General features: G+C 33.5%; 3 protein-coding genes across 3 annotated transcripts in view; 1 reads left to right on the forward strand and 2 right to left on the reverse strand.

The window, feature by feature from the left end:
* The window catches only part of LOC106665044 (mevalonate kinase), a 5023-nt gene extending 4050 nt beyond the window's left edge, over positions 1–973 (forward strand). Inside the window, exon 4 of the mRNA XM_014391202.2 lies at positions 380–973. Within this exon, the coding sequence (XP_014246688.1) occupies positions 380–643 (264 nt within the window). The 3' untranslated portion in view covers positions 644–973. The remainder of the gene's footprint in view (positions 1–379) is intronic.
* Positions 874–11126, reverse strand: LOC112126565 (sodium channel protein Nach-like). The gene is made up of 9 exons (XM_024225869.1): positions 10745–11126; positions 10481–10684; positions 10241–10406; positions 5122–5270; positions 3528–3672; positions 3192–3468; positions 1668–1728; positions 1170–1453; positions 874–1106 (listed from the first exon to the last, which is right to left on the reverse strand). The coding sequence occupies exons 1-9, from the start codon at positions 10927–10929 to the stop codon at positions 874–876; spliced, it is 1704 nt and encodes a 567-aa protein (XP_024081637.1). The 5' UTR covers positions 10930–11126.
* Positions 11127–14156: 3030 nt separating this feature from the next.
* Positions 14157–23875, reverse strand: part of LOC106665097 (EF-hand domain-containing protein D2 homolog) — a 61630-nt gene continuing 51911 nt past the window's right edge. The window contains exons 2-4 of the mRNA XM_014391299.1: positions 15335–15482; positions 14703–14837; positions 14157–14531 (exon numbers count right to left, since the gene is read on the reverse strand). Of these exons, the coding sequence (XP_014246785.1) occupies positions 14388–14531; positions 14703–14837; positions 15335–15482 (427 nt within the window). The 3' untranslated portion in view covers positions 14157–14387. The remainder of the gene's footprint in view (positions 14532–14702; positions 14838–15334; positions 15483–23875) is intronic.

Raw genomic sequence — 23875 nt, forward strand, 5'->3', positions numbered from 1 at the left:
CTTATTGTTTTAAGATATACGGCTTAACAATGTTTTGGCAACCCTGTGCCTTTTTGTTAATTTGCAATTTTGTTAGTTTAGTTTTTCATTTACTTGCTACTTCATTTCAATTACTTCCCCCCCCTCTGTTTTGCTGAAATCAACTTTTTTTTGCAATGTAAAAAATAGGAAATAAAATATATGACTTGAGAGTGGCACAGGATTGCCGAAATGTCGTTAAATTGTGAATTTTATTTAAAAAAAACACCTTTAAATAATAAAGACGAAAAAAAAAAAGAAATTTTCATCTCTAAAAAGAAAAAAGAAGGACAACATTCATGAGAAAAAGAATAATATTAATTTAATTTTTAATTTTTACAGTTTGTATTTTTTCTTTAAGCTTCTAGTTGATCTTCAGCAAGGTCTCCTTACAACCATCGGTGTATCCCACGTGCGATTGGATGAAATTTGCCAAATAACAAAAAAGAGGGGCTTACACAGCAAACTTACCGGAGCTGGCGGAGGTGGTAATGCAATTACATTGGTTCCTTCTGATGTAGCAAGTGACGTTGTGGAACAAACTGTGGCTGATCTGAGATCGGCGGGATTTCAAGTAGATGACATTATAGTCAGTGGCGAAGGTCTTTCTCTGGACTTTAAATAGTGCTTGCAATAGACGAAGTTAAAAATAAGTCTTCCAAATTTTATCACAATGTTAAAAGATTTCAGACTGAACTTTTTATACAAAAACTATGATTGTTCAGAACATTCATGACATTAATTTTTTATTATAATTTTTAGGTATACAATTATTATTGTAAATTTATATTTACTAAAAATGACTGAAATCAAAGACTATTAAGTTTTTACATTTCTCATAATTATAAGCTGGGATTAAAATCTCCGAGTGTTCAATTTAGTTACAATGATTTTTTTATTGAAAAATGTTTGATTATCAATTAACAATAAAGCTGGATTAAATATTTTCTTTGGATCTTGCTGTCGTATATTATCATGTTTCAATGACCATCTTATTGATATAAGGGATTTTGAAAGCCAATATATAATTTCTAAAATGCTCAAAAGACTTCCACCAAGGAAGAGTCCACCAATCGCTCCCATATCCACTGCAGTATAAAAAAAATTATGTAATAAAAATAAACAAAAATGTTTTCAAAATGACATCATACCAATGAGCTTGATAAGGTCATAGGTGATATCACGCTTGTATTTGACTGCGCCTGAGCTTTTATAGAATACATCAATGTACCCTTGCTGTACACGTTTTGCAAATTGATCTTTAGATAACTCTGTAATGGCATCATAATTTACTTCATTGCAAGTTGGGAGGCAGTGGTGACAATCAAGTGTGTTCTTGGATTCTGCTGGATGAAAATCTTCAACAACAGAGTTTGGGGGTTTGTAAAATCTGAGGCTTTCTTTAAAAGAAAAAAAAAAATTAACAGCAATATATCATTATGCAAAGCTTTATTATATACACTGTGATGAAAAAGTTAATAAATATAAACTTTGATGAATTTGTTTTTAAATTTTAAATTAACTATGAATGACATGTATGCTTCATTAAATAATATAATGAATCATTTGTAATTTTGATATTTAAAAACCTTCATATGATTATAATATAAATTTGGAATAATGGAATTTACTTTTTAAATTTGGCTTACTTGCCTGAAATATTTAGGATACAGTAAAGTTGAACTGAATTGCAAACTGGGTAAGTTTCATCTGGAATAAAGATAAATATCATCTATATTTTAATCAACTACTCATATAAGTAAGTATATATGTAAAAATGTATTTGCCAATAATATTATATATTGGGTTGTCCGGAAAATAATGCAGGATTTTGGTATTAAACAAAAAAAAAGAAACTAGTTACTTTAAAGCAATGTTCTTTAATCAAAATAATTTCCTTGGTAACTTATTAATTCCGTCTGAGTAGAATTCAGAATTTTTAGAATTGATAAAGTCAATAAATGCATTTTCCAGTTCCGTTTGATTTTTGAATATTATGTGTTGTAAGTAGTGGTCCAGGTGTCTAAAAAAATGGTAGTCAGTAGGCGAGAGGTCCGGAGAGTAGGGTGGGTGAGGCAAAGTTTCATAGCCAAGCTCCAATAATTTTTGTGACGTTACACGTGACACATGTGGTCGAGCGTTGTCATGCAACAAAATGGGCCCTTTCCGATTGACCAAAGAGGGCTTCATTACTGCCAATTTCTGATGCATGGTATTAATTTGGTTACAGTATGATTCAGCATTGATGGTTTCGCCAGGATTTAAGAAGCTGTAGTGTATTAAACCAAATGAAGCCCACCATACCGTAACCATTACCTTTTTTTGATGAGTTGGGGGCTTTGGAGCTTCTCCTTTGTCGAGCCACTGTCCAGAACGTCTAGTGTTATCGTAGAGAATCCACTTTTCGTCACATGTAACAATTCTGGCCAGAAATGGGTCATTTTTGTTTCGACAAAGAAGTGATGCACAAACATCAAAGCGCTGATTTTTTTGGCGATCGTTTAATGAGTGTGGAACCCAATTTTCGAGTTTTTTCACTTTTCCAATCGCCTTGAGGTGGTCAGCGACGGTCGTTTTACTGACTTTGAGTTGCTCTGCAAGTTCTCGAACAGTTGTTTTGGGGTTTTCTTCCACCACTGATCGCAGAACATCATCATTAAGAGAGGAAGGCCTTCCACGACCTTCTTCATCTTCAAGGCTGAAATCTCCCTCCCGAAATTTTTTAAACCACCTTTGCACAGTGCACTCATTAACACAACCCTCGCCCCAGACTTGGTTAATGTTTCTAGCCGTTTGGGCTCCGCTTCGGCCGAGTTTAAACTCGTAAAAGAAAATCGTACAAAATTCTCGCTTTGACATTATAAGGATGACTGAATTATTTCCAAGTAGCGGAATGCTACAGAGGTAAACAAACAATATCATTTGGAAGAGGATTAATAAGTGTTGACATTCATACAAATGAGTAATCCTGTAAACGTAAACAGAATATTTTATATAGATTTTTTTTAATGAAAACTTAAAATCCTGCATTATTTTCCGGACAACCCGATAATTTACTAGAACTGGACATTATTTATTTGTTTAAATATTTTTACATTAGTGTTTTCATTTCAGATTTCAAATAATTCTTCTAACGCAATAATTTTTTTGAGCTATGAAATTTTGATATGTACCTCTGTAAAAATAATACGGGACACATTGACACATTTTTATCATAAAATTTACTCGGCATTCAATCAGGCATGATTTTTGAGAATATGTCAATGCCATTAATGGGGTTTTTTCGTCTTTAAATATGCATCCCCTGTCTTCCTGTTTCAGTGATCTGATACCGTCTGTACTCATGATGATTGTGGGCTTCACTGCCACGCTCATTTTATTGAGTTTCCCTATGGGCATCATAGATCCTATCCCTGCCTCCGGATATTCGATCGGATTGTGAATTTCAACCTGTAGTTTTTTTACACATTTAAATTTATAATTTTAAATTAACTATTTGTCAACCTTACCTTTAATTTTGGACCACCAGAAAGTTCAATTGATTTGTACTTGTTAGGATCTAATACTTTAAAAAATATCTCAAGTCCTGTAGTTGGTCCGACACTTGAACTAGATCGAATTTTACAACCAGGTTTCTTGAGATCAAGGTATGAACTAAACATTGAAGCTGTTGTACCATTTTAAATTATAATATTGTAACAATGTATTGCTAGAGTTCCTGTTTGAATCGCAGAGTAACACTTGCAATTGTATGCAATATTCAAATAATAAAAGACAGGTAGGACCAGTAAATTTAACTAAAGTTAAATTAACAAAATCACTTCAAATCAAAGAATCCTGGTACTCCAGGTTTTAACCCATTTCCTGGTCCACCATAAAAACAACATTGCAAATCAGCAACTTTTTAGTTATAGATAGTTGAGTATATCAAACAAACCCACCAAAGACAAAGAAGAGAGTAAAATGTTAAAATGCATTACTAAACCAGCAAGGATAGGCAGATCAGGATGGTAAAACTATATCATAATTTGCCCTTTTACATGAAAGCGAAAACATGGACTATGTGACTAAGTTCAATTGAGCAGGGGGGTTAGGTTCGACATTAAATTAAATTGGTTAGAATATATCAATTTGCTGTTGGCAAATGGAAAAAATCTATACATAAAATATTATTCAAAGTTTCTCAATTCATGGTCACTATGAGGTGTTAGTTTCCAATGCAATTTCAAATTATAACAATCAAGGTCTAAGAGAATCGTCTAACAAATTCAAAAAAGAAAAATAAATAATAATACAAAGAACGGCCCATTGTTTGGAGAGATAAATGGCAACGATCGATGTTGAATATCTTGATGTAGGAGATATGGGTGGTTATACGCTCTTGGTGTTGTACTGCATCTTTTGTTGGAGAATATCGGGTAGTAGTTGCCATAAGGATAAAATTGTTTTACCAGATCTCGATACCAATGAATTAAAAAGCCTTTTATATGGATCCAAAGAGATAAACATTTTAGGGAAAATTTCAAATTTATAATTATCTATCCGCTTTTGCGTCATTCAGGGCTCTAAATGCAGATTAAAAGGAAGAGGCCTTTATTCCAAGCAGATTCAAGGTGTAGCTACAGAATAAAATAAAATAAAAAAGGTGCAGCTAATAACAAAGCTACTATAAGTCATAAAAACCTTTTCAAAAGATTAATTGTGTTATAATACATTAAATGTTTTGACTAGTAAATATATAGAAATGATAAAGGTGGGGTGAGTATTCATCTATTAGAATCTATTATCTATTACTTAACTACTACTATTACTATTACTTTATTAAGTATCTATTACTTTCTCAAAAGAAACTTTTCTTTTGTAAAGGGACCATCAGCCAATACATTATTGAAATCGCATTATCATACTTGCATTGATATTAAAAATCTACTAGTTAGTATTTACGCAGACAGATGCGATACAACACTGTCGGAATGACACACATGAAACAAATTAACAAAAATTTGAATTTTATGACAGACTACAAAAAATATTAAATTTAATTATTGCATGCTAGAAAAATTTAGTGAGGAAAAACAAGTTAAAAACGTATATATATATTACCAATCTCCAAACTTTTGAGATGTAAGTGAGTTGAAAGAATAGCAAAAGCCTTCTTCACTTTTTTGAAAGAAGAACAAATCTTTGCAACAGTTTTTCCTAATTCCCTGCCAATAGCAAGTGATAAAAATTTCCTCACACGATGGCATAGACTGAAAATAATTTGAAACAGTTTTAAACATAAATTTACAAATGTTATTTCTATTTTTTTTTTTTTAAATATAATTTAGGAACTTTTTTGAAAGAATGTTTATGTTTCGAATTCAGGGCCTCAGAGATTTGAATCTGTTACCATACACTGATAAGTCGCACGATGGTGACAAATGCTTCATTTGTGGAAAAAAAGGCAACATTGTTTAAATTGTGCTAATTGACAATTGTGGAAGTTGTTCCTTATGTATTTTTCTACTGCCGAATCGAATAAAACATATTTTGTAAAAATTATCATCCTGAATTGATAATATTGTTATTAATTCCATTATGTTATCGACCAAATTACTTCTTTCAATTAATTATTCTTTTTTATGTTGAAATGAAAATATTAGCTGAAGGACTTGGGTTTGAATCCCGATCGTGACACTAACTTTCTCATTTCAACCAAGACCTTACATAAAGAATAATTAATTGAAATTGTTATTAATATTTTCCATTGTTTTTTTTTTAATTTTAGTTATGATGTTGACACATGTCAGCTACGACCCCCATTTCACCTTTTTCGTTAATAATTATCATTTCTTGGACTATATCAAAGAAATTTTGTCTACAATCTCAAGGGTGCCTTGTTGGACCAATCTAGCGGCCCTGCATTCGAACCTGACATACTTAAAAATGGGCTTTTTTTCAAAACCACCGGACCCTGAGGGTTTATATAACCTCTGCTCTTGCGAACCCTCATTTAAAAAAGATTAAAAAATCAATTATTACAACCTAAATGATATGTAACATTCTGCATTTTCAATGCAACACCCACTTTTCTGGAAATGGAAGGGTCATTAAAAAAATTTACAAGTGGCCTAAACATTAAATACCACACTGATAAGTAATTGAGTGTAACTTCATTTTTTCAAATGATACCTACTATGTTTTGATACATTTTCAAAAACTAGATTTTTTATTATAAAAAATTAATCCAAGAACAATTAGATTCGTTGCGTATTTCCGGAGAATTTCAATCAAAGACCGGGGGATATTTCAAACTTTCAACAAATTCCAATGAAGGAAAATCCTAATCCACCTTTAAGAGATTCAGTGAATGTACTGGGTATTTCCAAAGATAGTGTCCACTGAGTTCTAAAAACTTAAAACTGCACAGGATTTTTCTCGTTCAAGGCTTGTGACAAACAGATCACAAGCGAAGGATTTCTATTGTTTGGCATATATGGAAATGGAGCAAATTCCCGATTTACTATACCATATTCTCTGGACTAATAAATCCAAATTTACATAATTGAACTGAAGTTAAAGTAAAAAGGATGCGTAACAATACCAATATAGACCTTATACACTCAAACACAACAAACTGGACACTAATATGGTTAGGGATATTTACGCGTTTATTTTTCATAATAACTATGTATAACGATTAATAGATTTCATGTTCTACCTACATGGGAAGTGCCTTACAATTTTGATGGTAAGACTAAACTCCCCCCCCAAAAAAAAATTTAATTTTTAGAAAATTGTAATTTTCGGAACTTTTCCTTTACTTACTATATAAACCCTACCTATTTACCCAATCTCACGTTTCCAGTTATCCGGGAAGTGCCTTATAATTGCTTCCGACGGAGGAAAACTGCAAATTTTAAAGTAAAAAGGGCCAGGGAGAATACCTTTTCCCAAGGAAAAAAGATTAGCTTGGCAAAAATGACTTGAAATTATCATCCCCTCAACTCTGCCTGAGGGGCACACCCGTTCAGTAAATGGAGACAGTGCGATTCCTTGGCCTCATATTTCATGAGAAATTGAAATGGCAGACAGAGGCAAAATCCTCACACACTTAAAATTTGTTGGTTACTTTAGGTCGGGACCGGATTAGGAGACCCTATTGACGAATGAAGTGTGGGCTAAAGGAGAAAAACGGCGCTTCGATTATGTTAAACATGCACGACCGTTCCGTATGACGGTTTTAATCTACTCAAGCGCCTTGCTGAGAAGAAATTTTACTTTTCATTCGGACAACACAAAAATGAATTTATTTTCTGTGTCTGGCTTCTGGTGGATGCACGGCTCTCGAAATCGGTTCGTTGGCTAATGTATAACAACGAGGCAAAAAAAAAAAAAAAAAATATTTTCTGTAAGTTTAATACGTTATTCTGAGGAAAAAATGATAATTTAGAACAAAACAACGTTTATTATTATTTTTTCCGGCCGGGAACTACCAAGGCTATTGCCAGTACATCGCGTTTTCTCCACCTCGCGGTTTTTCTCCAGTAGGAAACCAAGCGATCTATCCAATATAACTTCTTAGACTTTATTTTTATTTATATTTACCCCTCCACACGTGGTTAAAAGGCTCTACAACTGATGCATACCTAAACATTCATACTTAAGTTAAAATGTTTATTATTATAATTACTTATTAAATCCATTATATTTAGTGGTCTATTGACCAAATTACTTCTTTCAATTATTCAATCTTTTATGTAAGGTTTTGGTTGAAAAGAAATTATTATTACTATTGTATGTGATGCCTTGATAGTTATTGCTTTCTTTTCTTTACAATATCTATAAATGCTCAAAAATGAATAGGGATATTTGTATTTTATTCTTATTCTATTAATTATAATTAAATTAACCGATATATTGTTGTTAGTTGGATAAAACAAAGTAGAAAATATAAACCAAAAAAAATATTAATCGTCATTTTTAATAACGGATTTACTTAAGAATAGTAGACATGAAAATTACTCATTTTGTAAACAAATACCTTTTCTCCATTTTAATCCAGTTGTATTCTCTTTAACCATGCAAATTGAATCAGAATCGCAATATTATTGTGAGAATGAGTCATCGAGGTCACCGGCAAGTGGATATCACAGTGGCAGTTGACGTTTCTCAGAGCATGATCTCACGGGCTTTTACTCGATTCCGAGAGATTGGAAGTGCCAATAGGCAGCCTGGTAGTGGATCTCAGCGCAATACGATGCTAAGGGAGAACAGAAATATTGTCATTACTGCAAGACGAAACCCTTTCCATAGTGCACAAGATGCTTTGGTTGTTTTAATGCCCCTTTGAGATGCAGCAACCCCCCTCCACCAGCAACTCAGGAGAATATGGTGCAGCGAGCGCCTAGAAGAGGACACCGATTGGAATGGTGTCATGTTTATTCATGAGCCGTGTTTCTGTCTGTACAGGTGCCGAAGAGTCTACCAAGAACAGGGGATGCGTACAATGCCCCAGTTCGTGCTTCCTTCAGTGCAGTTTGGAGGAGGTGGTGTAATTGTCTGGGCTGGGATTTACACTGGAGGACGAACTGGACTCAATATTGTTGAAGGCAACCTCACCGCAGTCCGTTATGTCCAAGAAATTATCGAGGAGTACACCCCTCAAACCAGGGATCTCATTGGTAGGGATTTTCTGACAATGCCAGACCTCACAGACGCAGAGTTGTTTATCAATGTTTAGAAAACCTGGGAATTGTTCTTCTGCCATACCTCAATCCCATTGAGCGTGGGATGCGGTGCAGAGAAGCCTTTTCGATCACCATCCGCAGTCAGTTGACCTGTCTGATATTCATACTGAAGCATTTATTTATTTTTTAGTGCACACTATATGGCATGTTTGAGGTTTTATTAGTGCGTATTATATGGTGTATTTGAGGATTTTTATTGCATATAAATCCGAACTCTAGAAAGGTTGCTTTGTTCGAGAGTCTTTTATTGATGTATGGCCTATTCCTCGGCCCGAAAAGAGTCTCAGTTATTGACCAAGCAGGGGCATCCCCTGCTAGGACTATCCTGAAGTGCCCATAAGAGCCGTGTACAGTTAAGAACTGAAGGAACTGCTTTCAGTTTTAGCGCCCTGTGTAAACCCGTGTGTTTTGTCCACCTTCTCACTCATTCTCTCTCTCTCTCTTTCTTTCTTTCTCTCTAGTAATAGTAATAAATAGAAATGCAAATGCGTAGTATATTCCGACGAGCTTTGACCATTTGTCCTGAGCCGATGGAAGTAAAGGCATTTGAAACAATTTTTGAACCTAAGAAAATCGCGGCCATTTGTCCCGATAATCTTAATCAAATAATAAAAGAAATTCTTCAATTATTACGTATACATCATACAAATCAGGAAGAAAGATGTAAAATTTAATTAAAAATTCCCCAGAAATAATAAAATGGGAAAATGACCTCTAAGTAACACCAATTTACTTAAACATGAAATAATAAGGTAAGACAAACTTCCCTTTAACGGCACGTTACAGATATCCCCAAGCTTTTCGAAACGATGTACATATTGGAATTGAAAACTTACAGAAAAACAAAATTCAACACTCAAACTCTTTCTATAATTAATTTATGTTTATTGGTCTAATTGATCAAATTATTTCTTTCAATTAATTATTCTTTTTATGTAAGGTCTTGGTTGAGAGGAAAAAGCTCTCTAAAATGTTTACGTATTTCCTAGTTGTGGGGAGGAGTTAACTATTAGAATTGACGATTAGACATGACAATAAATTTAAATCCAGAAAATTTCGTCTAAAAACTAATAGTATCCGCATGAAATCCCTAACATATTAAATATCCAATCAGGATTTTTAAAAAAATTTGTAAGTAACTTGTGTAACAATTTTCAATTAGCACAATTTTTATATAAAGTGAGGTTTTTCGCGTTTGGCACCATTTGCGGCCCCTCACAAACTCCTTTATGTTTTATAATGTAATAATTAATGTGTGGTGTTTAGTGACCGTTACTTGATGCTTATTTGAAAGTCGTGAGAAGCGGTCTGGCACTCTCAACACGACAGACAAGAATGACACATACACGGAGAACAAACACTGAAGATGATCTCAATAAAGATCGAAACGTTGGTATCGAGAAAATGTTTTTCTAAAACCTACGTCACACCAGACCGCATATCACGACCTCCAAATAATCAGTAATAATTAATTTTAAATTTTATGATACCTTGTACATAAGTTCTGATATATTGATGTTAGACAGTAATGGCAACAATGCCTGGCTGTTTTGTAAATAATGTGCCATTTGAGAATAAACAGGATGTTGTAGTAAAATAAGCGATGTTAAAAAATCAAAAATTTGAGTATCATTAAGTATCTCAGGCTGTATACGACTATAACAAAACGAAAATTCACACGCTCTATATATTTACGATGTATGTATAAGTTTTCTGTTTTTTTTGCTCACCTGGAAAGGTAAGAAATTGCTTGGGAAATCAAAATTTTATTAGTGGGGCAAATAGAAACTGCTGGGAACAGGACGTCAGCAAGAGGATAGTGGGTGTCTTCGACAGATATTGCTATTGGATAATTTACATAGTTCTCCCAACAATTAAATGTCATGTATGTTGCTCCTGAGAAACATAGCAAAAACAGCGAAGACCAAATAACTCTAGCAAAATAATTTTTCATTTAACATAAAAAAATTAAGTTTTTTTAGGCCAACGCATACCTGTGTAATGTTGTCTCACTATCTCTAAAAATATGCTGCACGCCATGGAGTGTTGAACCTTGAGAATACTCTTTAAGCAGTGCAATACATCTTTCAAGTTTATAATCTGGTATGTCTTGTATGGGTCTGTTTACTTTTGAGCGATCTGCAATTCTCCTTTTCCTAAATTTATTGGCTTTAATCATTTTTTAAAAATCTACTTTAGTTTTCAGATCAAACCAGAAGCAACGCCAATGGAGAAGTGAATAAGTCAAAATATGATAGTACCATACTTTTTTGATGGATGCAATTTATTTTTCAAGGCTCACAAATATTACACTAATGGCGAACAAACATTACATAAAGCGACGATTTGTCAGAAAATCGATACGTAAACTCGGATTGATTTGATGTAAGTTCAAGTAATCGATTTAGTAGGGACGTATCTCGTAATTATATAAAACTATGAGGTTTACGAGTCTAATTCTTGTGCCAATCGTATCAGCAGATAGTTTCCATTAAAACGTGTACAACTTCGTCGAAATTTTTTTCCGGATTCTTTGGTTTTTGTCTTTTATCTGTCTTAGGTTATTGATTCACTCTATTACCTTGTATGTCAATATGTTACGTGTTTCTCCAGGATTTATAATTGATTTCGAGTTTTATTAGATAAGTAGTAGATCGGTAGTAGATAAGAAAGGCCGGTTCTGCCACACCTCCACCTTACTCACCTTACAATTTCCACCTCCACCTCCATCTTCCATTTACTTCCACCATACCTCACCACGACCACCTTAGGCCACCTCCCACCTTAACACACATCTCACTTCACGTCACCCGTGGACTTCTCGTCGCTAGTTCAAAAGCTCTACCTATCATGACTTCACCATTTTACGTCATTAATATTTATTTAAATAAATATTAGGTTAAATAAAACACAACAAATACTTTATACAATGTTCATTATACACATTAAGTTACCTTGTTTCCTCCCGGTACACTAAGAAACAAATAAGATCTATTTTTCGCTGAATATCTCGTTGATTTATATATATTTGATTAATATTTACAAATGAACCACTTTATCGGAGAATACCCTGTTGAAACGTTTCAGGAGAAAAACTCACATTGATGATTTCGGTAGATCGGTGTAGTCCAGGCCGTTATTTTGGATTTTGGCCAATCTCATCACATCGAACCTTAATTTTCAAATCGGAAATTTTTCTAATTCGACGAGCGCTGATTTCGTTGAGATTTAGCCGAGTGGATAAGGCGTCAGGCTTTGGGCTCGTAGAACTCTCGTTCGTGGGTTCGACTCCCACAGACGCCTCAGGACTTTTTTCTGAAGCCTAAGAGGAAGGTGGCTGCATTGAAAATTGACACAGCATTCATCGATGGAAGGTCTGGGCGAGATCGGATCTCAGCGGCCCTATATTTAGTCACAACCCTGTTCGAAAATGAGTTTCAAAGGAGCTTTCACCAGGAGCTCAATCCACACACATGTTCCGGGCTCCAAAAATTTTTATTATTTTATTTAAAATTTTATAGAATTTCTTTTATTATTTGATTAAGATTATCGGGACAAATGGCCGCGATTTTCTTAGGTTCAAAAATTGTTTCAAATGCCTTTACTTCCATCGGCTCAGGACAAATGGTCAAAGCTCGTCGGAATATACTAAGCATTTGCATTTGTATTTATTACTATTACTAGAGAGAAAGAAAGAAAGAAAGAGACAGGAAGGAGCACAATAAGCTATATCTGCAGTGCTCAGGGGAACTCCTCCAGTTCCTGGAATCCACCAAAATAAAATCAATCTTTAGAATTATATAATGGTTCCAGTCCAAAGTCCAACATTGATGCAAAACGACCTGCTGAGGCGAATGAAACAAAAACAAAAATTAAGCTCGGAAACCTCGTAGTTTTCGAGATAAATGAAAAAAAAACCTACATTTTTGTACGATGTTATTCGATGTAAAACGACCTGATGCTGAGCCGAATGTAGCAAGCATTAAGCTCATAAACCCATTTGTTTTCGAAATAAACGTAAAAAACCTATTTTTTTAATCGGTCTTATTTGAACGACCTGCTGAGTTATTAGAACATAAATTCTAGCTAGCCACACTACTACTGATGAAGAAATCATTTCCAACCTCATTCAGATAGTCATCCGCAATGCTCTATGGGGCATTAGCAGGAGTCTCTCACCGACATGTTCTTCAGTTAAGTTTTGTATGTACCTCTGTGAGGTTAGAGATCTTACTCGCACAACAACCAATTCGGGTGTCGAAGGAAAATGTCATACCAGAAAGTCAATGACTCAACGTTGAATGCCACCTGAGGATTCACAAAGCATGGGGCGTACCTTCCTCCTGAGCGCTCCATATGAAATTACAGCCAACTGAAGATTTGAGGGCAAATCTTACCTCATCTATAAAGAAAACTCGTCCCCATTTTCCAATGTCCAATTCACATGTTCCCGTGGGAACTGGAAATTTTCGACGAATTTTCTGGGCTGTGGTAGAAGATGTCCACGAGCTAGGTGCTGTGCAATGAGGTCATTTTCATTGAGCCTTCTTATTACAGTCCTGGAGGAAATCGGAACATTTTGTCCTTGTCTTATATTTCTTATCTCGTTTTCTGTAATGCTGCGGTTTCGCAGAGCCTGATGATGCAATCTATGGTCTCTCTGATCTGTAGACCTACGTCGACCCTGTTTTGGTCTTCAAGCGTGAAGCCCTGTTTCTATGAAGCGCTGAATAACGTTTCCAATTGTAGAGTGAGTTACATTCAGTATCCTGGCAACTTCTCCTGGCTCTATTCTTTTTTCTAATAATGTTATGACCCGGTCAATATCATACTCACTCAAATGCCTGACTGGAGCCATTGAAAAAGGTTTAAGAATTAGAATAATATCAAATGAAATTAATTAAGGAAAAATCATATAAACACAAAAACAATTTCAACGTTATGTGAGTACGAAAGAATAAATTGGGTTCAAAATTTATATTAGGTAGGAGTATGGTCTTTTTTCAATGAACAAAAGTTTCGTAATTCACCCAGGAATTTAAGATGACCCGAATAAAGTTCGAAACATCGGCAAAAAAAATGAAAAAGGTATTTTTCTAAAATATTTCATTCTTGACCGCTCCTCACGACTTCAACAAAAAATTTATTTATAAAATAATAAACTTACAGATGTTTTATTTAACATTAACGAAAAATACTATATTATAAACAATATTAAGTACATTTAAACATAGTTAAAACTTAGACATAAGACAACAAAATTAAATAAAACATAGACAAATTTTGTAAAATCCGAATAATGTAATTTGAACAAGAAATGAATAAATTTTTATAATTAACATTTTAATAATTAATTATGTTAACGTATGATATACTACATTAAATTATAAATGGAATGAAAAAATATTGAAAAAAGCCATTATATCATTTATATTACAATAACACATTTTAATATACTAAAAATTGACTATTTATCCACAATGCAAAAACTTGTTTCCTCTGCTTACTCTTCAAAAACCATTTTGTTTACAAAGCTCAGTCTCTTTCAATTCTTAGCGGGTAACAAAATACAAATTATTTTCATGTCAATTCCGTTCGATTTGTACAGGTGGAAAAGCTGAAGTGGTCATTAATTTTTCAGGCGACACCATTTTGGAATCTAGCGGCCTTCTCCTTAAAAGCTATTCTCCTTTGTGCTTTCTCTTCTTCCTCCCTTCTCCTTTCTTCCTTCTCTTGCCTGATTTCATCTTCGAATTTGCTGCTTCTTCTCAATTCTTCGATCTGTGATTCGAATAAGAGGAATCTTTGAATGACTGAATTATTTGGCAACTATGTTAATATTACATTTATGAAATATGAGAAAAATTGTGGCACAAACACAAATCAAGTATATATACTTTTAAAGGCAAAACGAGATAGGAAAAAATTGTAAATAGTTCTATAAAAACTAACCTTGGCTTCGAAAAAGTTTTTGGCGCCTCCGACTCCGACTTGATCGACATCGATCTCGGTTAGTTTTGCCAATTGGGAGAGGCCACTTTCCTCGACAAGCTCGCCTGCTTTAGCTTTGCGAAAGATCAACATAAACTAGAACAAATGTAAAGTTTTAAATTAAAAAAATATAATTCATTATTTTAAAACATGACAATACTGAGAAATTGAAGAAAAGCATTGGAAACACTTTGGCAGAATGTTTGCTAATTTTTGTACATCAGATGCATTAAATCAAACTAGAAATAAAGTATTTTATCATTATTATCAAAGATATCAATTAAAAAAAGTTAATTTATAATAAAACACAAACTGCTACCACTGGTAATGTATATTCGACCATGCAATAATAGACACTCAAAAAATATGTATCTAGCACAAAAATATGTCACTGCTAAAATTATAAATTAAGAACAAAATTACTGTGTGTCAGTGTCTTTGTGTGGGAGTGCTGTCTTAATAGGCTGTGCGTTTTGTTATTCGTCGTGGGTTTTTTGTGTGTTTCTGTGTATACTGACAAAACTAATGTCAAAATAAAACTGCTCGCATGAAATACACAGTATAAATTCATTATTCAAATCATGAATAAATACCTCGCGGAAGCTGATTCTGTTATCTCCGTCTTCATCCACTTCTTTAATCATTGCTTTTAGCCCGAGATGCGTCTGGGGTGCACCAAGCTTTTCCATCATCCTTTTCATATCATTCAAGTCCAAATATCCATCTCGACCTTCATCATACCTGAGAGAAAAAAAGAAAAAAAAACAGTAAGAAAAGATTGCAATTGATAACTGCAAATGATAAAATCTAAAGACAAATTATGGACTGGGAAGTACAGAATGGGGTAGGTAATAAAACTTTAAGGGTGCAGTATGATAACAACCTAAGAATTCTACACTGTACATGACTGTTTATGTTGTAATTATGTAAACTTTTTTAAAGCAAAATTTGCGTTGAAAATGTTTGGTTAAGAGCAATTAGATATAAAAATATATGTTCAACTGTTGGATCTTTTGAGTCTAATACTTTTAAAGTTAACATTGTGCACAGGGCTTTATCGAGGAGAGGGATCGATATCTAGTCACCATTGACACCTCCTCTAAGCTCACTGGAGATTCTCTTGAGTTTGATCTTAGAGTCCAGAGAGGCACCCCTCAATCCAGACCAAGACAGACCAGCACCCAAGGCCCCGGATGGGCGTCGCCACTACCGAGCTTCACCATACCACCAACTTAGAGTGGCAGCAGAGGAATCAAAAGGTGAGGGGATATGAAATTATATTTTATCTATTAGCTGGATGTCGGTTAAGAAGTTAAAAGTTTTGTTGATTTTGAATTGTTGCTTAATATGGATAGCATGCCTCTGGGGTGGAGGGTTCTAGCGCAGAAGTGTTCAATGATGATGTGAGATGTAGTGATAGGAGATGTGCAGATTGGTCATATAGGTTTCAAAGAGTAAACTATGTGTGAGCCGGGTGTGGCCAATTCCAAGTCCGGTTAGAAGGGATTCTTCTTTTAGGGAAGGCCTGCATAAGGTCACATTAACTAATATTTCTATTCTTTACATCTTTTTTATTGCAAAGGGTTTGTTCCTGTCAGGCACCCCGTTCCAATCTCCCAGACGAACTGTTTAAAGTGATTACAGAGGTTACTGAAGGGAACTCAATTTCAAGGAGTACCATTTGAGGCCTCTCTTGTCCTTCTGTCCGTGTTTTCATTCTCCTTATGCCAGCGTGGCCTGGAATCCATTTCAATAATACTTTTACACCTTTGTTTTAGTTTTGTAAGTATACCCTGGATGCCTGGGTTTAAGGTGTTGTTTTTAGTGTGGTGTGTGCTGAAAGAGAGTCGGAACAGAATATTAGGATGGTACTGCCATTAAATTAAATGATATTAATGGAATTGAGTATAAGTGTTCAGTCGTAAAACTATAGCAATTAGTTCTCTTTAAACGTGATTATCCATTATGATAACTATACTCTATTATATTATATCAGTACGCTTTTAATTTGACAAGTTTTAAAATTTTAATATAGATCATTACAAACTGTTTTCAATTTGTTTCTAATTACAAAGGATAATTAACAGCTAAAATTGCAAAAAAAATTGTAAAGCTGGTTTGAAGATCTACAAGAAAAAAGATCTTTTCGAAGCACAATCTTAAGTTTGCACAAATCCTAGAATTATAGTTTTTTCAAAAATTAGTTAAATAAAAAACAAAGATATAATAAATTAAAGAAAAAAAGAACAGTCAGAGGACACATAAAAACATTTCAAAGGGCCTTTCGTTATAAACAGGCCACAATCAAACTTCAGTCGTTCACTTTGATCCCATCTAGATTGATATTTATGTATTCCGTATATTTTTATTTAAAGGACAATTTCCTCGAGGGGAATTATAGCTTTCTAATTATTTTTCTCGTTTCATTTTTATTTTTAAAATAATCTATAAACATTGTTCATTGTTGTCTTAATTCCACTTTTCTTCTGCCGTCTTGCACTCTTTTCCATTCTCAAGAACGTCTTGTTTAAAATTCTTACGAAACGTATAGGTGTTAAAAGTTAACGTGACAACTCCTTCTCTAATTAAGCTTTTTTTAAAGACCCGTTTTATTGGACAATGTTACTTTCACCGATATTGAAGAAAGTGGTTTAAAACCTGTCTATCACCATCTAAACTCATCAGCCGACCTAGCATTCTTTTGATTCTTTTGAATTTACTATTCAGGATTGTTAAATTCTCTCTATTATTCTCAAACTAAAATAGTAAATCGACTGTTAGTCAATGCTCCATTATCACGATTTCTTAGAATTTATTGAATGACTAAACCCATCATAGTGATATAAGATAATAAAATACTTGCATATTTCGATTTAATTTTGCATATTGGCTAATGAAATATTTTAAAAAATACACATTGTACAGTTAAAAAAAAGTTAAATAGACATGTGAAGCGATTGGTAAATCTTTTGTGGGATCATTATCCCCAGGAATGGCGTGATGCGTGCAAGTCTAATTTCTGTTCTATTTTGCATTTTCACCGTTACTTCACTTTATTTTTTTTTTAAAGATTATCAATGGTGGAACTGCTTTTTTTGTGATTTCCGGCCTAACAGAAATGCACACAATTCCTTTATCCACGTCGTAAATCGGTTGGCTCTAGAAAAAAAAGCGTATAGACGATTGGCCACACTTTCCAACAAGCCACACGGAAGAAGAAAAGCAAAATACGGCTGAAAGTTATTTTTGTAAAAAGTCATAGTTGAGCAAGTAACATTATACGAGTTTAAATAATAAACAATGAGTGACGCTTTCTGACAAATTCCAAAGGAAAAAATACAGAAGGTTGTGTAACATTCTTATTATGGTAAACAGCATAATTACTTTTACCGATGGCAGACACGTCCTGTCCATATCTGGAAGACGATATGCGGAAAAGTAGAAGGTCGTGTACGTGTAATGACTTTATCCTGTTGGACCCTTATCGCCGCTTCCGTCTCATTTCTGGGTCAGGGAGCTTTAACGGATTGGAAGCTGTAATTGGCCCATTCTTTTGACAGGCCTATACAGTGCAGACAGTCTATTTCAGAAAACGTAAGATAAAATCCTAAATTATAAAGTAAACATGGTCTTTCTTAAAAAATAAACCACATAATCAAGTCTTTAGTCCGAATGGTATAATTTTCTTTCATAAGGTTTTCATTAACTTGCGGAAATTAAAAGCTTGAAGAGATTAACGAGAAGGAAATTAAACTCAGATATTGGTTTTCTTTATAAATAAAACTCTTCTATAAACATTTATGTCGATTTTTTCCAAGTTTGTCCAGATTTTCACTTAAAAATTCGTTATAGTTTTAATATTTCGTTTTAATTACTTAATTACATTTCAATTCAAGGAATCTTACGTTAAGTGATATTATTCCAGTACAAAATCAATTCTTTCAAAATAGATTAAAAACAATTAAATAACAACCAATTGCAAAATTTAATCATACAAACTGTCAAAGTACCATTTACTAAATTCTGATGAAAATTGTTAATTAAATTTTAATCAATTCATTATATTGAATCATTGTTAAATGTGGACTGTTGTAATTTATTAGTTCATTTTTTAAATAGTGAATTCAGCCCTCGTTCACAACTGAGCCAGCATTGTTGTAATAAAATTATTATTTGTAATTTGTACGTGATTTCGAGGCAGTGTCCGAGTGGAGAAATATTTTCATGAAATTTACCAGAGTAATTTATTATTTAAAAATATGTTCGAACACAGTGAGGAAACGTCTATGTGAGGCTAAACGTTTTAGCCAGCGGACCTCTTCCACAGAACAAAATCCAGGGTGGACCATTTTCATTCAAGTATTTAACATTAGATACTCATATAGTAAATTAAAGTTTTATAAATTAGCTAGTCCTAATTAGATGATGGAGGGAATAACACTATGAAAACGAACATTAGATTGACATATTTAACTTTATTTACAAAATCCAGAACACAAAAATCAAATTGGACAGAAAGGGATCAATAGATGTGTAAGTAGAAATCGAGTCAAATTCCAAAGTAATAATTTGAACATTAGTGATTAATGAATTAAAGAGAAGAGCCTGTACAATTTGGATATATAGGATCTAATTTTTGATAGTAGAAGACGGATGTCGGGTTCAGTATCTAAAAAGCTTTGGTATTTAATTTTGGTGGCTGTATAGATCAAAAATCCGGATTCGCATGGGTAAGTCGTGGCAAATGGAAGAACATGTTTGACTTTTTCAGCGAGCGGTTGAAAATTTTAGTTTTCCAGGCGAAGCCAAAAATGAAATATTTCAAGTTGGAGTCTGAAGTAATGTCTATCACAAATTACATGGACTGGTTGGCTTTGTAGAAACTAAAAACGGGTTGACCAAACTTCATCGTTTTGCAGCTTCTACCTTAAGCTGTTGGGAAGTAGTGCTCGAAGGACTAAATTTCGCAGGTATTCACTTTTTTCGTCAATCAACGCCTTGCAAGCTCCAGTTTGTTTTCTTTTAAAAAATCGTTTAACATAGAAAACACTCCACCTCTTTCTTCACAACAGAATCCAAAACTGGATTTTTCTTTTGAAGGAGTGCCATTAGCATTGAATGTTGTGATACTCTTCCCTTGAAAAGAAAGACTCATCTCATTCATTTTCATGAAAATATCTTATTAATACGACAGTATACATTGATATTTCTCATAATTGAAAGCGTTGGCCAATTTGACAATGAGGTTCATCAGGTGAAATCTGTGAAAGGGCTTTCTCACGAGGCAGCCACCGCACTTCTGTATGTAGGAGCAGGGAGTGATGATGGCTTCCCTTGTCGTCACATATTATTGTGAAAAGTCTTGACTCAATGGCCTCCAATTGATACAATTAATAATTTGAACAGATTCATACAAAACTTTCTTAAAAGAGGCTGGCATTTGTTTGATAACTAAAGCAGTCTGTGAAGAACACAATATTGCAGCTGCAATCTTTCGATTTATCTTTTATTTCACTAATCGATCGTTCGATCTGTCACTGCTTTTGCACCATCTGTGCATACGTCAATGCAATTAGATCATGGAATTCATTAGTTGTAAAAAAAATCGTCCAACCTGTTGCAAATGGCAGGAAGGAAGTGGTTTGCACAAGAGAAAATCATCCTCGGAGCATCCCGAGTATTCATAACGGATAAAAAGCCAACAGTATAGACAAGTATCCGTTTTTTAACAGCATAGTTGGATAATGGCATATACTGCTTTTTCGACAAGCGTGCAAGATTATCGTTAACACACTGTTTCATTTCAGCTATGATTATGAGCTTTATCTCCCTGTGCCATCGAGTAAGCCGCTTTTAATGAATTTTCATTATAAGTAAATGTTTGAGTTTTAATGAAGGTTTGAGAAGCAGCCAATTCAGTGCGATTCCTCATGAAAAAAATCAGTCTGTTTCTCCCGGAGTTATGGGTGTTTTCACTCAAAATGAAGACGAAATTGGAATCATTAAACTGTTTAGAAGAACTTTCGCGCAAATCACACACTGGGCTTTACCCTCGTCAGCCTCTATAAATCACATATATAAGTAGCTGTCGTGGTGGCTTTTTAGATATTCCACATCCACGAGCAGTTTGACCTGCACCTCTTCGGAGACTTCAGAATAGTAGAATTTAGAGAGAATGTGTTGTAAATTAGTTTATTTGTTAGTGAATTTACATTACAATATATCAAGAGTGTTGTGCTCATTAAACCTCAAAAATAAAAGCTATATAGAAATTTAAATTGAATAATTTTATTACAAGTTAATTTAGTTTATAATTAATATGTATGTAATTTATGAATATTATGTGTGAAAAAGCAAAATTTATAGCAGAAAAAATTTACGAAAACAAAAAAGAAAAAATCATTCACGTAAATTTTACAAACTGAAGGTAGTAAAACATAAAGATTCCCAGGCAAACTACTTCTTATTTACAATATATTAATACGTACACACAACCTCAAATAAAAGCTATATAGAAATTTAAATTAAATAATTTTATTCCATGTCCATTTAGTTTATAATTAGTATGTATGTAATTTATAAAAACCTAATTATAACTATTGTGTGTGAAACAGTGAAATTTAATTCAGAAAATTGAAGTACAATAAGAAAAAATAATTTACGTAAATTTTATAAACTGAATGTAGTAAAACATCATTCAAATATGCACAAATAGGTAAATTGAGCTTAATTCCTAGAAAAAAGTATTTTTGAGGTTATCAAGCAAACTACTACTTATTTACAATATATTAATGTGTACATACAACAGCAGTAGCTAGTAAAAATTTCTTCATTTAACTAAATGTCTGTATGTCTTATATAAACTAACTAAATTAAATTATTAATCTAGATTGAATATCACTGTCAGAAGCCTTTTATTACAACATTTAGATGTACAACAGTGTTAAACTTTAATCCTTTCTATATTTTATTGTTAAATTGTGTCTCTTTTTTATTATATAAATGTTTTTTTGGACCGGGTTAAGGATGTCGACGGTTGAGACATTTTTGTCCGTCCTATTCAGTCCGTCAGCTAAAGAAGTTGTGTTCACCTTTGCGATGACAGTTAACATCCAAGACAGGTATTCACCAGCTGGCGTCTACTCAGAGGAATCCCAATCCGTGGATCGGCATAAAAAAAACTTTAAAAACAAGACTGACAGCATTAAACGGCTAACGGTTTACTACAATTTACAGTTAACGCTTTCGGCATCCAAAAAGGATTTGTAAGTTACACAAAGCCAATAAATTTAAATTGGGCCGGTGAAGTTGCATTGTTGTGGAATACCGCTGAGGTCAACTCTCCAAAAGATGCGGGCTTCTGTATTTAAAGCTTTCAAAACTTAATAAACAACTTTTTATTTCAACCAATACCTTACATAAAGGTTAATTAATTGAAAGATGTTATTTGGTTAATTGGACCACAAAATATAATGGATTTAATAAATAAATTGGCAATTTAAATGTAGAGTTATCAAAGCGGAAGTGTTCAGCAAAATTGAAAATTCTCCACTTATTCAGATTTTAAATAACCATATTATTTCGTAAATAATAAATTTTGTGAATTTTTGTTTTTATGAAAAAAATTTAAATAAAATATCTATACTAATCAAATAGAGAAAATATGCAAAAAAAAGTAAAGGCCAATTTGATTACCCTGACCAATCTGGTCGTAACCCACCTGAAAGATTTGCATTTCTCGCTCATTCTGAAGAATAAATATTTGGTATCAAAAGCTATTTATTTTGTTAAGCTATATATTTTGTAAAACAAATATTCTATATTAAAAGAATAAATTAAGTTCTTTATCTACGTCTAACATCGTGAAATTTAACAACAGAATATCCAAAATGGCAGTCTAGCAAAATTGCAACGATACGCCTTCCAGATTTACATTATCCACAGTTAAATAACTGTTCCTCTTTTGCCAATTCAATAACAAAATAAATATTATGATTTTGGTGTAAATTATGGTTTGTGTTGTCCTTTATGGTAAACAGATGAACCTTGACGATTTGGAGCGACAAACTTCCAAAGAATAAATATTTGTTAATAAATCTTTTTATTTTATATACGTAACTTCAGGAATCAAGCCCACGTATTTTAAAATTTCATTGTAAAATCGATATTCATTGAGGACACCTACCTTTTTATTATATAGGCTTTATAATACATATAAGACAGGATAAAATTTATTCCCAGCGGGCTTTGTTCTTGCCCTCTTGTAAATTTTCTTCTTGTACGATTAAAAGCTTACAAATCTTTTGCTGTTTTTATGATATCCCTTTCGTCTTGATTGAGAGATTTCCACTTTGTTACGTTGTATTGAACCACAGGTCACAAAGAAACACACATCATTATGTTATTTATTTCCAAGCGCAGTTCTTTTTTAACGATCCTAACCAGAATTGTTGGTGCGAGACAAATGAACGATTATCACGATAGAAAAAAAGACCACAAAGCAATATGACCAAACTCGTACGTTTATTTCGTCAAATTACATAATCTGATGCTCTTGGCTGTCAACATTCGTTCCGGTCCACTAAGACAAACAAAAACCGCCGAGGGCATCACAATCCATTGGAAAATAATAGTGGCGACCGTTTTCCATTCCGATATTTGTTTTTCAAAACAAATATTACAAAATCGGACAGGAAAAAACTTTGATATATGGAACTTCCAAAAGGTAAATCCGATAGACTTTCCATTTTACGGTAGGCTATCTCATTCGCGGGGGACACATGCTTCAAAGCATTTTTTTCTATCTGCATACCAATCACACACTTTTTCTATCGCCTTTCGACAATGTCTATGAACTTCTATACACATATTTCAGGTTTTTTCATATAAGAAAAATACAATGTGCGGTAACATACATCAAGTTTATTCTACGCAGGAATACAACATAGATCAGCACGTATGCACTTAAGCACGACATCGAATCACAACATTATCTCGAAATTTTGTAACCGATTTCGAAGTGTAAGGAGTTGTTAAATCGCAAAAACAAATTGTCTGTTTTTCAGTATTTCACGGATCGATGTCGCATTTTTATTGAAAAATTTAGCTACTTCTATGCACGATTTATGTTGCAT

This window comes from Cimex lectularius, unplaced genomic scaffold (assembly GCF_000648675.2).
Source record: "Cimex lectularius strain Harlan isolate CLEC.00 unplaced genomic scaffold, Clec_2.1 scaffold32, whole genome shotgun sequence".
NCBI lineage: Eukaryota > Metazoa > Arthropoda > Insecta > Hemiptera > Cimicidae > Cimex > Cimex lectularius.

Excerpts from the sequence above, each read along its gene's own strand:
- LOC112126565 (XM_024225869.1), bottom strand. The coding sequence starts at position 10,929 with ATGATTAAAGCCAATAAATTTAGGAAAAGGAGAATTGCAGATCGCTCA. Across the intron at positions 10,685-10,744 it reads AGTGAGACAACATTACACAG|AGTTATTTGGTCTTCGCTGT; the intron begins GTATGCGTTGGC and ends TTATTTTGCTAG. Across the intron at positions 3,469-3,527 it reads CTGGTGGTCCAAAATTAAAG|GTTGAAATTCACAATCCGAT; the intron begins GTAAGGTTGACA and ends AAAAAACTACAG.